This window comes from Vitis riparia, chromosome 12 (assembly GCF_004353265.1).
Source record: "Vitis riparia cultivar Riparia Gloire de Montpellier isolate 1030 chromosome 12, EGFV_Vit.rip_1.0, whole genome shotgun sequence".
Lineage (NCBI taxonomy): Eukaryota > Viridiplantae > Streptophyta > Magnoliopsida > Vitales > Vitaceae > Vitis > Vitis riparia.
Genome location: NC_048442.1, coordinates 2,695,130 through 2,710,968, shown reverse-complemented (window position 1 = coordinate 2,710,968; position 15,839 = coordinate 2,695,130). Strand labels below are relative to the sequence as shown.

General features: G+C 38.1%; 1 protein-coding gene across 2 annotated transcripts; it reads right to left on the bottom strand.

Annotated features, from left to right (window-relative positions):
• Nucleotides 1-267: 267 nt before the first annotated feature.
• On the bottom strand, nt 268-15,720 carry LOC117926425 (shaggy-related protein kinase kappa). Of its 2 annotated transcripts, XM_034845519.1 has the most exons (13): nt 15,453-15,720; nt 9,765-10,001; nt 9,487-9,579; nt 9,301-9,360; nt 8,934-9,206; nt 5,644-5,718; nt 4,157-4,213; nt 3,927-4,067; nt 3,776-3,826; nt 2,973-3,068; nt 2,576-2,659; nt 2,371-2,473; nt 268-958 (listed from the first exon to the last, which is right to left on the bottom strand). In XM_034845519.1, the coding sequence occupies exons 2-13, from the start codon at nt 9,909-9,911 to the stop codon at nt 870-872; spliced, it is 1,269 nt and encodes a 422-aa protein (XP_034701410.1). In that variant the 5' UTR covers nt 9,912-10,001; nt 15,453-15,720; the 3' UTR covers nt 268-869. The 2 variants fall into 2 exon arrangements, with proteins under 2 accessions (XP_034701410.1, XP_034701411.1); XM_034845520.1 differs by lacking the exon at nt 9,301-9,360.
• Nucleotides 15,721-15,839: the final 119 nt, after the last annotated feature.

The window sequence follows — 15,839 nt, the reverse complement described above, 5'->3', positions numbered from 1 at the left end:
AATTATAATATTTCAATCATATGATTAGTTTTTGAAATACATAGAAATGCTCATGATTCGCTCGGTGACACTCCAGAGACTAGTGTTAGTAGGACTCAATACACTCAACGACACTACTTGGGTCGTATTCCACAGACTAGTGTCAGTATTCCACGACACCACTGGAAATGCTCAATCATATTCCACAGACTGCTTTGTCAGTGGACTCAATACGCTCAACGACATGTCATAAGCTCAAAAATCAGTATTTTTTTGTCAAAAGGAAAGGAAAAACCAAAAGCCAAGACAAATATAACCAAGACTGATGTGATAGTTGCAGTGGTTTGTGAGTTAAACATGGTAACTAGTGTGAAGAACGGGGTGGTAGGCTTTACGACTGCCACTACCAGACACATCTGTGGCAACAGAGATGCATTTACCTCTTACACTACAGCAGGGGATGGTGAAGAACATGGATTCATACATTCAATACAGGATGTTTAAAAAAAAAAAATACATACATTCTCGCATCCTCGTATTTTTTTGGCACCGGGAACTGCCCCTGTAATAGGGTCGGGGTAAATATACATCATAGCTTCTGGTTTCTGGTTCCCTTTCAGATTCGGAAACAACAACTGCAAAATGGGGGAGGGAAGGAAAAGGAAGAAAGGAAGAAAAGAACGATAACAGTATCTTCACCAATATTTCAAACTCAAAGCCTCAGCTCTCCCAAATTGTCGTAGGAACCACATTTGCAACACAATCTCACACTAAACAAGAGACAATAATTAAGAAGGGGAGCACAGGAACTTTACAGATATTGATGCAAGACAGGCCCAAGTGGTGTGTTGTGATAATTGCCAGAGGAGGGGAGAAACACAGGATTTTGCTTAGGTGTGCAGAGCCATGAATAAGTTTTGCTTTCGTGCATGTTCTGGAATAAGCCGTGTGCGGATATCAGATGGGATGCCAGAGAGCTCTGTTAGAAACAAGAAGAAAAAGAACATCAGATGGCATGAAAACTCAGGGTAAAGCCAGATTATAACTGTTTTGAGTGATGATGACAGTCAAATATTTGTCAAATGCTTGTATATCACCAAACATAATTCAGTTTATAGAAAGATCCATCGCGAACATTCTTTTTCCATGAATATACATATACACAAGGCATGCTTGGTAGGCAAGGCACCAAAGCTGGGGAATTGCATGCCTTGGCCATGAGTGCGCCTATGTCAAAGATCCTTAAGTATTTGTTCCTACAAACACTTAGCCCTGGGCTTGATCATTGTGTGAATCGCTAGCTTTTGAAGGATTACCACGACAATCCCAAATAATCATCATCCTCTCAGGTTAAAGCCTGCATTACCTTTAAAACAACTATGCTAGTTTAGGTTAACTAATTGCCTAACACCTAAAACCAGCCAGATAATTACAGAGCCTGAAGGTGCTGAACTCACTCCAGCCCCTATATGAATGGCATATATAATGATGAATTGTCCAAGTCACTTGACATGAATTAGTACCATCCATGCAGAGCTTGGCGTGAATACATTTCATATAGTTTCTGTCCTCCATCATTTACCTATATTCAGCATATTTTATTAAGCCTCAATTTCATCATTTCACCAAGGTTTGGCTTTTACCAATGAAGTTTATATGGCAGAAGTTAGTTTGTTATATCATCTTTTAATCAATTAGATCCCATTGTATGGTTTCGACTACATAAAACTATTGCACAAAGAATATAAGTATAAAACCACTTGTATAAGGATAAAGGATTATTATACAAAATGCATAAAGGCAAAGAATTCCTTTCGTTATGATCCAATGTACTGCAACTTGTGATCGCCTATTTCCTTATTGTCTAACTCAGACTGGACAATAGCCAGTTGCAACTCATGCCCATAATAGTTATAACCTGAAGCCTTTATCTTGGTGGACCGCCTAAAGTAGGTTGGCGATCACAGATTATATTAGCCAATGCATAAAAGTTGGAATAAATGTTGAATTGCATAGTTCTATAGGAATTTTAAAAAAAAAATTCCATTGAAATTGTGTCTAATTTTCAAACTTCCATTATTGTAAATGACATTGTATTTACTCTTTATCCAAGTTATTTTCCACCTTCTTTTCAGGTATTTGCAGCTTCAAGGCTTATAGCTTATACTGTGATGCAAAGACTCAACTAAAATTTCTCCTTTTGAAAGTTAGGTTACCACATCACAACCAAGCCCCCTTTTGAAGCTCAATATCAATAGTTTCTTTTAAGTAAGAAATTCCAACAAAACTATCATAAAAATTACTAAATTTCTGAAAATCATCATCACCTAAAGGACAATATTATTGTTCCTCAAAAGTAGATAAGGTGGATACAGATCAGATCAAACTTACCTTGAGGTTTGAAATTAAAGAGGGGAGGAAGAGGACGGCCATTAGGAAGACGAGTGCTAGGGTCCCTCAACTCATCAAAGAAAGGGTGGATGCAAGCTTCCAACTGCAATATCAATAGAGAAATGATCATTCATGCTTTACCATTAGATCACCTCCACTCAGGCAAATTTGTGAGAAGGAATCCTTAAAAAAGTATTAAACTTACAGCTGTACATCGCAGATTGGGGGAGTACTGGAAAAACCTACAAACTAAATCCACAGCTTCTGGAGGTAAACGTTTTTGGAAGACCTGGTACACCAGAGTAAGTTCATGATGAATCTCCTATGTAAAAGAATATCTTATCTAACCTCAAATGCTAATTGATACGAGTCAAAAACCAAGTCATATGCATAATCATTGATAGATATAATTTAAAGAATCTTTTATATTTGAAGTTCTGGTTTGAATGCATAGGAAAAAAAAAATCATTTAATTTGAACATCTTCGTATGAGCACACTCAGGGGAGAGGAGGGGGGGTGGGTGGAGGGAGGGAGAAAGAGAGCACAAACATTGACAGATACATTTGAACTTATGGTTTCAAAGGAAAGGGAAAGAGCATACCTTGTGCCATGGATGAGGCTTTATTTGTGGGAATTTAAATTCGGTGTAGTTTGGATTCATACATTTTATCTCCTCCCTGGTAGGTGTTCCCAAGACCTGCACAGCAATTTAAACACATGGAATCTTATTCTGAGGCTTCCTTTGGGTTTAAATGACAGATTTGAGCTTTCAAAATTTCTGTAAATAGAAGTAGCATGTGATGATGTATGAGAAGGACAAGAATTCTATTGAAATTGCAGGCTTAAGCCCTACCTTTTTCCCAATAAATCTCAAATCATTTCTTACATTCCAGTTTTCTTATTTTTGGTTTTAAAAACAGCATGCAATTTCAAGCTGAGATCCCAAAACTAAATGTTACTGCACAAGATCCAGATGTAATTTCTCTTTGAGAAAAGCACCTTATCCAAAGAATATAATAAACATCAGAATTCAATTTCATTTCAGAATTATGAAAGCTCAACAAAAATTCAAGTCTCGAATCTGATACCAAAACTTGGTTTCAGTTTCAAACTACTCCAGAATTTCACTGATTTTTTTTTTTTTTTTTTTTTAATAGATAAAGAAAAGTTGTATATAAAGAAAAGAGGAGACACTAAAAACAGCGCCCTCAGAGTATATAGAAAGTATACAAAGGAAGCCAAAAGGCTCAAACCAGAGGGGGAGGAACCAGAATTTCACTGATCATTTCCACTTCCAATAATAATCCAAAGTTCAACCCCATGTCCAACCAATACATTGAAACAGGATGAGTTTTTGTATAAGATATTTTTCAAGAATGTGCAATCATTGATAGATAATATCACCTTGATGATCTCAACTAGTTGATCAACTCCGCTTTCTCCAGGAAACAAAGGCTGTACCAGAAGATGGTTAGATAAAAGCCTAAATAACAGGACTTGGAAATGATGAAAAGCAAGGGCAAGTCAACTACATCTGAAATTAACAGTGTACTACCTGTCCCAGAAGCAATTCAGCCATCACACAGCCAGTAGACCAAATATCTATAGCAGTCGTATATTCAGTGGCACCAAATATGAGTTCTGGGGCACGGTAATATCTTGAGCAGATATAAGAAACATTGGGTTCTCCTTTTACCTGATAAAACGGAAAGCTGACCAACATCAAGCAATGAAACAAGATGACTTCGTGACACCATTAATAACCAGTGCTGGATGAAAATTTACCAAAACTTTCGCACTCCCAAAATCACAAAGTTTCAGCTGATGCGTGTGTGGGTTCACCTGAACATAACAATTTAACAAATCAGTCTTACAAAGTAAGATAACAAGATCAAAATTTAAAAGTCGTCACCATGGAGTTAGCCTGATAAGTCTGTCCAAACACTCAATAAACAAAATAATAAACTCATTAATTCTGGTAACAAGGAACAACCCTAACTCTTTTAACCCATGGCAAACATTAAAGACAGTGGTCATCCAAGTTCTACTGAAAGTTACCAAGTTTAAACAAGAAGTTCAAATTGTTGTGCAAATATTCCAAGGTTTCATGATCATAAATGAGACCTTCAGTGGAAATGTTCTCAATTTTCTAAAGGAATTTTGATATCTAACTATAAGGGCCTGCAGGAACCCTGGAATGCAAGAAAGTCAAGTTAAAAACTGATGCAGCTAGCTAGTTTATGTTGAGCAATTTGATCTCATTTCCTTTCCTTACATAAGCTATTTATGTAAAATTAAATCACACACAACAGTTTCACAAGGTCCTCTGGTTAGTAGGAAAATCACATTACAAGTACAAGAAAGCGAGCAAAAAGTACAAATAATCCCAACAGAAAAACCCTTGACCCCACTCTTCTAATAATCGTCAGAGCAAGACCCCTACCACAATAATAAAATACAAAGGTGAAGGAGAAACCTTCAAAATGAAACAAGTGGATACTCATTAACACAGCACGAGAAACATGGATTTATAGTGAAAACCTTCAGGACTCAACAAGTGCCCACCATTGATAAAAGAGAAAACAAGGGACATATAGCACTTATTGATGATTGGTTCCCATGGAACTCTCAGAAATGTAATTGCTTAAATTGTTTAGAAATGTGCAGTAAGCATAATAACAAATTCAATTCAACATCATGGGAATAAGCACATCATGCTAGATTATCATTTTAGAGCCAAAAAACTCAAGGCGTGGCATTTAGGCAATACTTTGCTGAAGTCATCCATTAAAGAAATTGTCAAGTCTTTCTTCCATGATATCTTGGGCAGATTGGGCATGAGTAAAATAATGTGCCAGCTCAAAGAGGGGTCGGAGAGCTCAGAAGTGAGTTTGGTTGGAAAAATACTCAATATTGTTGTCCCAGCATGGACAAATAAATAAATAAATAAATGTTACCTATCAAAACAATACTCAATATTATGAATATACATTCTTGGAATATCTTGAAACCTTTTTCATAAAACAAATTTTAGGGCACAATATATACAAATTTGGAACAAACTCCCTTCTTTCCTTTCGTTCATCCTTCATTCTCTTTCCTTTTTTTCTTTCTTTCTTTCTTTCTTTTTTTTTTTTTTTTTGACATTCACACATCACAACCCTAGAACTGTTGGCAAAAAAATGGATACAACATGAATTCATGACCATAGAGTTACACTGAAAAGGTATGTAAGTAACAAATCCTCAACTCGTAAGAAGGGAGAATCTTACAAGTAAGTTCTGAGGCTTGATGTCACGGTGACAAATACCAATGCAATTATGTATATACGCAAGCGCTCTGCAGATCTACAACCAGAGTAAGAGAATAATTAGTAATGCATGATAAATCAATTATCAACTCCAGTACATAACCCTTACAGTGATAAAATAAGCTACATATGTTAAAACAAATCATATTAACATCTCAAAATTTATAGAGAATGCCTCTATCTTGCACGGGAAAAGACACAAGAAGCTGGAAAGGAGCATCAGGATATGTTTGTCACTATGCATAGGACTAACATGACAGCTTCTAGCTTAACAAACACACTATGGTGTGCTAACATGTTAGCATCTTTGAGCATATAAGTCACAATATCTGCACAAAGTTCAACTTCGTTATTTGCCCATGTCACTTTCAAAATTTCACCAATTCTCCTGAATCCTGACAAAAAAACACCATATATCCTCGAATAAAAAGAACCATGACATACCCCTAATTAAATCGAAATTTAATTGTGAATATGCTTTCAACTTAAGCATAGCTATGAGAACTGAAATATATTGTTTGAACGTTTTTTTTTCTGATGGGCATATTGGTCGAACAGGGAATAAACTAGACATTTTTTTTTTTTTTTTGATAGGTAAGAAAAGATCTATTAAAAAGAGTGCCAAAAGAGCGACTTAAGGTATACAATACCTATACACCCACCGCCAAACCGGCCAAAAAAGTACAAATAAACAAGCACCCAGCTGGGCCAAAAAACAACCTTAGCTAGAGTCCAATCAATCAATAAAACTAACTAAAGTTAGAGGGCGATCGGCTATAAACAACTTGACCTCTGACCAAAGGGAAAAAAACAAAAAACTATTTGAGTCTCTAGATTGACAGCACATCATCATTAAAGGTCAATCTATTTCTCGCCTTCCAAACCATCCAAAATATGTAAAGAGGAGCTGCTCTCCACACCTTCTTGCGCTTTTTGCCCACAAATGAACCATGTCAACTAAGGAGAGTCTTTCTAACTAAAGAAGGCAGCACCCATGACACCCCAAACAAAGAAAAGAGCAAATCTCATAAGACCCTTGTTGTCCAATGAAGAAGAAGATGGTCTATAGTCTCTTCCTTCTCATGGCACAAAAAAAAAATCTATTTTCCAAGGCCCATCCTCTTTTTGAATTAAATCCAAGGTTAAAGCTTTGCCTCACATAGCCTCCCAATCAAAGAAGCTAATCTTGGGCTGCACCCACACATTCCAAATGCAACTTGAAAAAAAATAAGGGTTGTCGCCTCTAGAGCATAGTAGAGGGATTTGACCAAGAACTTTTCACTCTTTGTTTCGGTCCAAAGCACCATGTCTTCCACATCTCTGCGCACTCTCTTCCCATGCAGCTGCTCCAAGAAGCTTTCCGCCTCCTCCACCTCTCAATCATTGAAGGCTCTTGAGAAACAAGGGTTCCACCCCCACCAACCCCCCTCAGCCAAGGGGTCCCAAATATCCACCACCCATGCTGCCTTATCATCAATTAAAGCAATCAAGGAAGGGAAGGACACACACAAAGGAGAATCCCTGCACCACCTATCCCTCCAAAATCTCACCCTCCGCCCGTTACCTACAAGGAAGGAAATCCTAGAACCCACAAAGTCCCAGTCCATCCTTATTCCTTTCCATAGCCTAACACCATGCGCCTCTCTCACTTCCCGAGAACACCATCCCCCTCCTTCTTCCCCGTACTTCCCTCTAATCACTTGATTCCACAAGGCCTCTCTCTCATTTGCGAAACACCAATTCCATTTACAAAGAAGAGCCTTATTGAGATGGAAAAGACATTTGACCCCCGAACCCCCTTTCTTCTTACTTAAGCACACCAACCCCCATCTTACTAAATGAGGTTTTTGCTCCATATTTCCATCTCCCCAAAGGAAATCCCTTTCAATTTGCTCTAGTCTCTGTCTAATTGAGCTTGGCATGTGCAGCAAGAACATGAAATAAATGGGTAAATTCAATAATGTGCTTCGAATTAGGGTCACCCTCCCTCCTTTGGATATGTATCGTCTCTTCCACATAGCCAACCTTCTATGAAACCGCTCTTCCACTCCATCCCAAACTGTCACTGACTTAAATGGTGCACCCAAAGGAAGGCCCAACTAAGTGAACGGTAGATTACCCACTCTACAACCAAAATCCATAGCAAGATCATCAATATCCTCCACCCTACCTACTAGAATTAGTTCACTCTTTTCCAAGTTTATTCTCAACCCCGATACGACCTCAAACCATATAAGCAACTACTAGAAGAAATAAGTCAAAAACCACTAGAAGAAAACCTTCCAACATTACATACGTCAAATAGACAAGCATCAAACCACAAAGCATAGTTGTCAACAGCATAAATAAATGCCACAAAGAATACACCATACATAGTATTGTTGCATTATCATCACCTAATTGGTAACTGGTAAATGGTATTGTGTTTCTAAGAGCTTCATCTTTTTTATGTAAAGGGAAAATATATTTAGGTGCCCATAAATGGCAAATGAGTTCCCACAAAAGAGCCAAAACCATGTTTATTGTGATAATCTTTGTAGTCATGATTAATCCCCAACAGGAGTACACTAGTTCAACCATGAACTATCATTTAGAAGATTATCACTTAATAAAAAGGAGGATTTTTATGATAATATTTGAGAATCGTTCAACATTACCTCAAGCTAAGCAACTAGAGGAAAAATTAAGGTGTTTAAAGTGTGGAATAGCTTTTTTTTTTTTTTTCTGATAAGTAAAGAAATTTACAGTGTGGAATAGTTGTACCCTTTTCTATTACTATTTTCTTGATCTTTAATGATTGGGCAGCATGGGGTACTTCTGTCATTTGAATTCCTTTTAATACAAATCTAAGTTGGAGGAAGAACCTAATGTCTCTTAACCTTCTCTTCCTCTTCTCTCTTCCAGACTATTTCACAAGAAAACCTGACAGACTCAACTTTACCAACTCCCAGTCCAAGTTACTTCATCACTAACCCAGAGTTAAACTAACACGGTGCTCTAATGATTAGTAAAGCAGTCACTTCACTTGGAAGTGGAGAAGTTACTTCTCTCCAAGCTAATTCATATAACATGTTCTCTTAGGAGGCAAATTTACACCAGACAAAAGTTGTCTTTCTTTAGTATACCAGCCAGAATTGACGAAGACCCTTTGCTTTCTCTTTTAATAAGGACAATGGAACTGTAATTTGTGTTAATTTTCAAATCAAAAGCACTGATGAAAAAAGGTAGCATAGAGGAAAAACTTTTACAAACCTGATAGGTATAGAGTTTCACATATATTAAGGGCATTCGCTGGTTGATCCTGCTGTAGTTCCTTGCAATACGATTAACAGTCTCCGGAACAAATTCAAGTACAAGATTCAGGTACAGCTCTTCCTTGTCGGTTGTAGAAAAGAAACAATGCTTAAGGGCAACAATATTAGGATGGTCCAACATTTGCATAATCTGTAACTCCCTATTCTTGTAGCGCTTGTCTTGGAGAACCTTCTTGATGGCGACAATCTCTCCAGTCTCTCTACATTTTGCCTGAACAAAGCAGTTAAAAACTATCTCACTGTAAAATAACTGCAAAAGGTTTAGAAAGTAAATTCAAAAGAAAAACCAAAGAAGTTCTGCTTACTTGGAAAACAACACCAAAAGAACCAGTTCCAACCACATGTTCTGCTATGTAACTAACAGTCTGCAAATCCAAACATGACATGTTCCAAAATATATATATTCTTATGTAAGATGTTTACCTTGACATTAATGATTTATGTTAATTGACGTCAAATATTGTAATCTTACAAACTAATTTGCTTCCTACCTGCTTAGATTGACCATTTCGACCACCAAAAGTTGTTCTTATTACATGACCTGCTTCAGCACCCACACCATCAATAATATCGGGTTCGCTATCCTGCAAGGGTTATATAGGAAGAATTACCATTATGTTTGCCGAAATTCAGAAAGCTTCCATGGTTCTGTCCAATCTTATAAATTCAACCAAATGCTTGCCAATTGGGCCAAGAGCCCATATATAGCTCCAGAACCACAAGAAGTTCAACCAACAAACATACAGAAATTTCAGATGCAGCAGCTTACTCTGTCATCATCTTGGTCCACCCTGTCTCTCAATCTCATCTCAAGCATCTCTCTCCCCAGCCAGTCAACTGAACTTGATGACCCCTTAAAGCCATTTGCAGTCCTGGAACTGCCTACTCCCCCATGTCCTAGGCTGGCAGATGCCATGTGTAAGTTCCTGATGAGTATAATAGACACTAATATTTGCAACCCTCTTTATAACTGTTTGTGATTCTGCCTTCCATCCCATCCAAGCACCTATCTTCCTGATAGAACAACAAAATCCTTAAGCCAAAAACAGAGTACAAAAGTAAGCAAGAGACATAAAGAAACAACTTGTCTTTGTCTGTCTTACATGTGAAGGAAATGAGTATCATGATGATTACAAATAAAGAAGATGAAAGCAAAAGAAGGGGAAAAAAAAAGGATCAATTATGAATGAGCAAATACAAGTGCTAGCAAAAAGGACAACAGAGTACACACAAAGTAAACAAAAAATGCTAAAAGGCTAGCAAGAGAGGAAAGGGAGAAGCGAAAACCAACCACCCGAACAACAACCAAACCACAACCCCCTAAAATCAGGGCTCTCCTTGGCAGGAAAGACCAGAGCACAAACAAAACCAACACTAAAGGACAAAACTAAAGCATAGTAAGGAGTAGACACCACTCCTGAGCCCTTTTAATATCAAACACCCCCAACCAAACTAGGAGTGAATAAAGCGATCTCAAATTAAGGGAGCTGAAACCCCAAACCTCTGCCCCTCCCCCTTTCCCTGACTAAGAGATGAGCCTAATTGTAATTGACCAAGCTTTCTAATTTTTGAATTCCCCTCTCCAACCAAGTACATAAGAAGGTTTTCCTCTTTCCCCCTGAGACCTTAACACTACGTCCTTTTCTTGACACCATCTTCCTCAAAAGGGAACTAATTTCTTTTTGCAAAACCCACCATAGGCAATCCTAAAAAGCTACTGAAAGTGACTAACTTACTAGGAAGACTAACAAAACCAAGCTCCTCCCCCTCTGAAACACAACAATCCTCCAAGGCTTTAATGACCTCCACCTCTTCAGCCCTAACCACCAACCCCTTACCCGAAGAGCCCTTCATTGCACTCCCCATAAGATCCATGATCCTCCCATCTTGGAGCAACATTCTTAGTGGTTGAAAAATAGAACCCAGAGTCCTTAAGGGAGGCCCCGCCCTTGCCTAACATACTGGCCCAATGCGGATATGACGGGTGAACCATCCGAAAAAGGAGAAAGGGAGGAGGATAACCTACCTTCAAACCTACTGCTTCTACCACGACGACTTCATCGACTCCTAACACCCACTCCATTGGACCTTGAGACGTCACTTTTATGAGGGGGTCAATGAAATGCTCCAAGAGTTTGTCAAAAACTCCTTTGACAAGAGGTCTCAAAAGCCCTTCTTGGGCATTCTCAACCACGGGCCCATGGCCAATGGGTTGGCTCATTAACGAACTCAAGAGACACAATCCAAAGTTGGGAAGCCCACTCTAGCTCCCTCCAAGCAGGCTTAAGGAATAGACTAAGGGCTAGCCCAAGGAGTTGTAAGGGCTCCCTTCACCCCAAGCCTTGTCTTTTGAAGACCTACGGCCCAACATCACATAAGGGGGCCTAAAAAGCTCCCCATCTAAGCTACTAACAATGCCTCGTGATGTTGCTTGCAACAGAAGACTAGGCTCAAGTTCCAAAGCCTGCAAACTTTCAAACTCAAGTCTACCTTTGTCCCCTTCCACTATCCTTGTCACACATGGGCCTCTCTCCCTTCCATCTCTAACTTCTGGTCTTCTGAAACTCTCCTTAGAAGTCACCCTCAACAACTATGGTGGAACTTCTCGCCACAATTATGGCAAAGACATCTTTTCTATCCACAACAAGAAACCAGCACGATGAATTTCTCCCATTAGATTTAATGAGTAATCTAGCCCATTTCAGGTGACGCCTCTCCTCAGTCTTTACATCCATAGTCACATAACCTCCACAGGCATCGCCCAACCTCTTAAAAAATTCTTTTCCCCACAGATGCATCGGTAAACCCAGCACCCTCACCCACACTCCCCGCCACGAGCTTCTTCCCTGAAGGAACCAACATCTATCCCTCACCAGTCCAACTGCAATCTTCTTCCCTCCAACAAACTAGGCCTAAGAAGCAAATCCCTGTTGGTCTCAAAAACATCTTCAAACTCAAATAAAATGAGAGTCTCCCAACAAAAGCAAATTCAAATCACCCTTCACACCCCACAAATGTTGAGCCCAAGATTTCAGCACATCCAAAATTGGCAAATGGTTTGAAGGACCATCCCATCTCCCCACCAAACACTTCTTGAGAAACACCAAGTTGTTTACAACCTCCTCCGTCTAACTCTCGATCCACACAACATCACCTAAAACCCTCTTGCTTTTGTTCAACACTTTGCATAGGAAGCATGCTTTAACAAATGGCCACCTCCCTTTTCTTCCCATCGCCTAACCAGCTCCTTAAACTCCTCTAAAGGCCTAGACTCAGGGACAACCTCAATGCTCCTAAGTTTGGAGGCAAGGATCTACCAACCCCCTTAGGAAACTTTTCCCTCTAGGAAAACCAAAGAGAACCTTTTTTCTTCTATGCACACAGTTGAACACGGCAGAAATCTTCGAGCTTTGTTGTTGTGCAACAGCATCTTGTAGCCCCTTCCACCTTCGTTCCACACACTTCTAAAAGGCTCCCTAAACTTCCCTACAATGCAATCTTCCATCCCCTCAAGGAGCCAAGCAAGACTTCTCTCCCCAAATCTGATCCACAAGGAACACCCCCGACCCCTTTCTGCAATCTTCCCTGCCACCTTACCATTCACCGACTCCAACAAAAGTTCAAAAGATTTTGATTCCACTCCAAACCAGCATCTACCACCAGGAGAGATCTTCTTTACCTTTGCTTCTTCCATCACATTCAAGGAAGCACATGCTTTTCCTCCATCCTAGATCTAACCTTTTCTCTCAAATAAGAGACACTTGCAAGGAGACGATCCAACCCCAAATGCAATTTAATTGCAAGTGTTGCAAGACATATTCTTGTAACCCCTAAAGTTTGAGCCTAGGTGCTCTTAAAGCGCGTCTTTTAAAACTATGTACAAGCATACTGCCTATGTACATAGGTCAGGCCCCACTTTCTTGCACCTCTATATATTTCCTTCTACCTATGCAAAAGAAAGTCAAAGGAAGAAAACTTAAAAGAACAAATTACTATTTTAGACAATTTATTAGACAAAAGTACTTTTGTAAGTTGATTTACCTACACCTACGCTAAAATTACTTCATCATCATCTTCCGGATGTTAACCTTGAAAATTCAACCATTAAGTAACATCATTAAAAAAATTATGTAGACTCGCAGCCTTTTATATCATAAATTAAATGAAAAGAATATTGTGGCTTAGTGCTTTGTACCATACACTAGTGATGAGATTCCATGAGCCTAAGGTCAAACAACTCAACCTACCTTCTTTCCTCTTTCTTTGTCTTATCTTATACCATCGTAAATTAGACTAACTGCAAATGATTGTCAGTTTCAATGCTAATGCCTATTCCAAACAAAATATAAAGTTTGAACAAAGAAGCAATGAAGAAATTCTTCATAATAGAGTAATTTTCACATCTACATCCATCAATTATACAACCATACCTCCTCCATGAGTTCTAAACTTCTTAATGTTTCTTTCCTCTTTTTATTTTTTATTTAGTATACGGGAAGAATATAGAGATAGGAGGGATCTTTTCATTATTTTAATTCTCATTATAGAGAGAGGACTGTGCACCTCTACCACACATCCTGGCATTCATCCTAACCAACTAGGCACCAGATGGGCTTTGGAACAAGTATTACACATTTCCTTCCACCATCACCAACCCTTATGTTCTATCTCCAATAAATTAAAATTCCAAAATTTTTCTAGAATAATATGATTACTTGACAAGCTAGTATTCAATCTGAAAGAAAGTGCTAGACCACTTTCTTAACATCAATGTTTAAACTAATAGTAGAACGTTCATTTTACTTTGCTCCATGTGCTCTAGGTTATAGCCTTTTTATGAGGAAAAAAAATAAAAATAAAATCAAGCTTTACATATGTAACCTAAATTACATGAATTAATGGATAGTTCCAACTACCGAGACAGAACCTATGTCAGATATAACAGAAAAAATTTCATATACAACACAAAAAGTATGGGGCAAGGATGTGTGTTTGACGCCTTTCCCAATAGGTGTGTCTAACAAAGAACGTGAACAGAGTATTTCTAATTCAACAACAGTTCCTTGGAATTCTCATATGGTTCATTTATTATATTATTATTTAAAATGAAGACAGCATGTTAGATAAACAATTCATTTTACCCTAGGGTACAAAAGTAGAAACAAGACACATGAAATGAAACACTCCCATGTTTCAGTTTCCTAAGATTTGCATTAGATGACTCCACATCTGGATAAAACACTTGTTCCCAATTATTTGAGTCCATGTGACACAGAATTTGACTAAATATTTTATGAATAACACGTAGTTATCATCTACTTGCAAACTACATATATAGAGTCTTGGGTCTTATCCAGTACAAGAAAACAACAAAAGTGCTTACATAGTCATCGATACCCATGATTTTTTTGTTAACTTCTGTCAAACATCAACTTGCAACATTGTTGTTTTTTGGTGCATACATGGATTTTAGTCAGGTTCATCCAAGCTACAGATTCAGTACCTCTCATTCAAAATATAATTATAAAAATAAAAAGAAAGAAACAAAGGAAGAAATGTGGGTAGATTATGACGGGATGGTCGAATTTTTTATACCATCTCCAATATGTGGGTCAATTAGGCAGCATTTGATATGATCAAAAATCAAGTACTGCAAATCTTTAGTGCTAAAATTGCTGTTCAGAAAAACTTAAGCTGCAGAAAGTATAGGGGATAATAAAAACTAAAACAATTTCTTTTACTTTGATTGGACAAGCTAATATTGCATACTGGAAGTGCATTCGATGTTCATCAATAACCTAAATTCTCAATCCTAAATTCAGGGGAAAAATTGAAATCTCATGGATTGCTATAACAAGTTATGAAATGCATTTACGACAGAGAAGTTCAGTGAATCAATCTTTTGAACATCACATAAATATCCAAAGAACCAGAGGAATTTCAGAAAGGATTTATAACAACTCCAGTTCTTCCACATATGGTTGATTTAAAATAGAACATCTGCTTTTCTTCTTGTAAAATTTATAAGACCAATAGGTTATCCCATTTCTATTCTTATATCTCTGCTTTACCAATTTAACTTCCAAACAAATAAAATAAAATAAAATAAATTAAGGAGAAAAAAAAATTCTAAAAGAAATTGAAACAACACCGGAAACAAAAATAACAAAAAACCCAAATCGTAATTTTCAAAACTTCATTTTCTTTTCTTTTCCTCAGTTTTCTCCGCAACCAAACAGAGCCTACTCCCGATCAAAATCACATAATCAGATCAGATCCAAGTTTCCGCAAAAAAGCTCTCCAAAATTCCAAAACCCGCAAACCCTAAAATTTCCCATTCGAATCGCATCAAACAAAGACCATACGTTCCAACCCCAAAAAACAAAACCCGCCACTCCAACTTCAAAAAATGATCCCACAAACCCTAGAAACCCCAAACATCACCAAACCGACTCACCTATCTTCCTCGAAGCGTTTAAACGCCGATTCGAAGCAGAGTTTGCGCATCTGTACGCTGAGCTTAATCCTCCAAATTTTGTATCGGTTTCACTCCAGATGTTTGCGTATATGCGATGAGACTCGACTTATAGACCGATGGAAGAGATTCTCAATCGTCGAATTTGAGCAATTTCTTCAGATTCCTCTGGTTTTTCCCTTTTTTTCTGGGTTTTTTTTTTTTTTTTCCCTTCGATATTTGAGTTTTGTTTTCTCGGTTTTTGGAGTGTGGAGTGTTTTGGGTGTGTAGCTCCTAGAAATTCTGATGCTGCTTTGGTTACCCGCGGGTGATGCATTAACCGATCGGATTCTCCCTCTAGTCTTCTGAAAACCATTTGAGTTTGATTTG

What these genes read in the sequence shown, in the direction of transcription:
- LOC117926425 (XM_034845519.1), bottom strand. Translation starts at nt 9,911, where the DNA reads ATGGCATCTGCCAGCCTAGGACATGGGGGAGTAGGCAGTTCCAGGACT. An exon ending in TCAAGCCTCAGAACTTACTT is followed by an intron (nt 4,214 to 5,643) that starts GTAAGATTCTCC and finishes TGTTATGTTCAG; the next exon opens with GTGAACCCACACACGCATCA. An exon ending in AACTAGTTGAGATCATCAAG is followed by an intron (nt 3,069 to 3,775) that starts GTGATATTATCT and finishes ATTGCTGTGCAG; the next exon opens with GTCTTGGGAACACCTACCAG.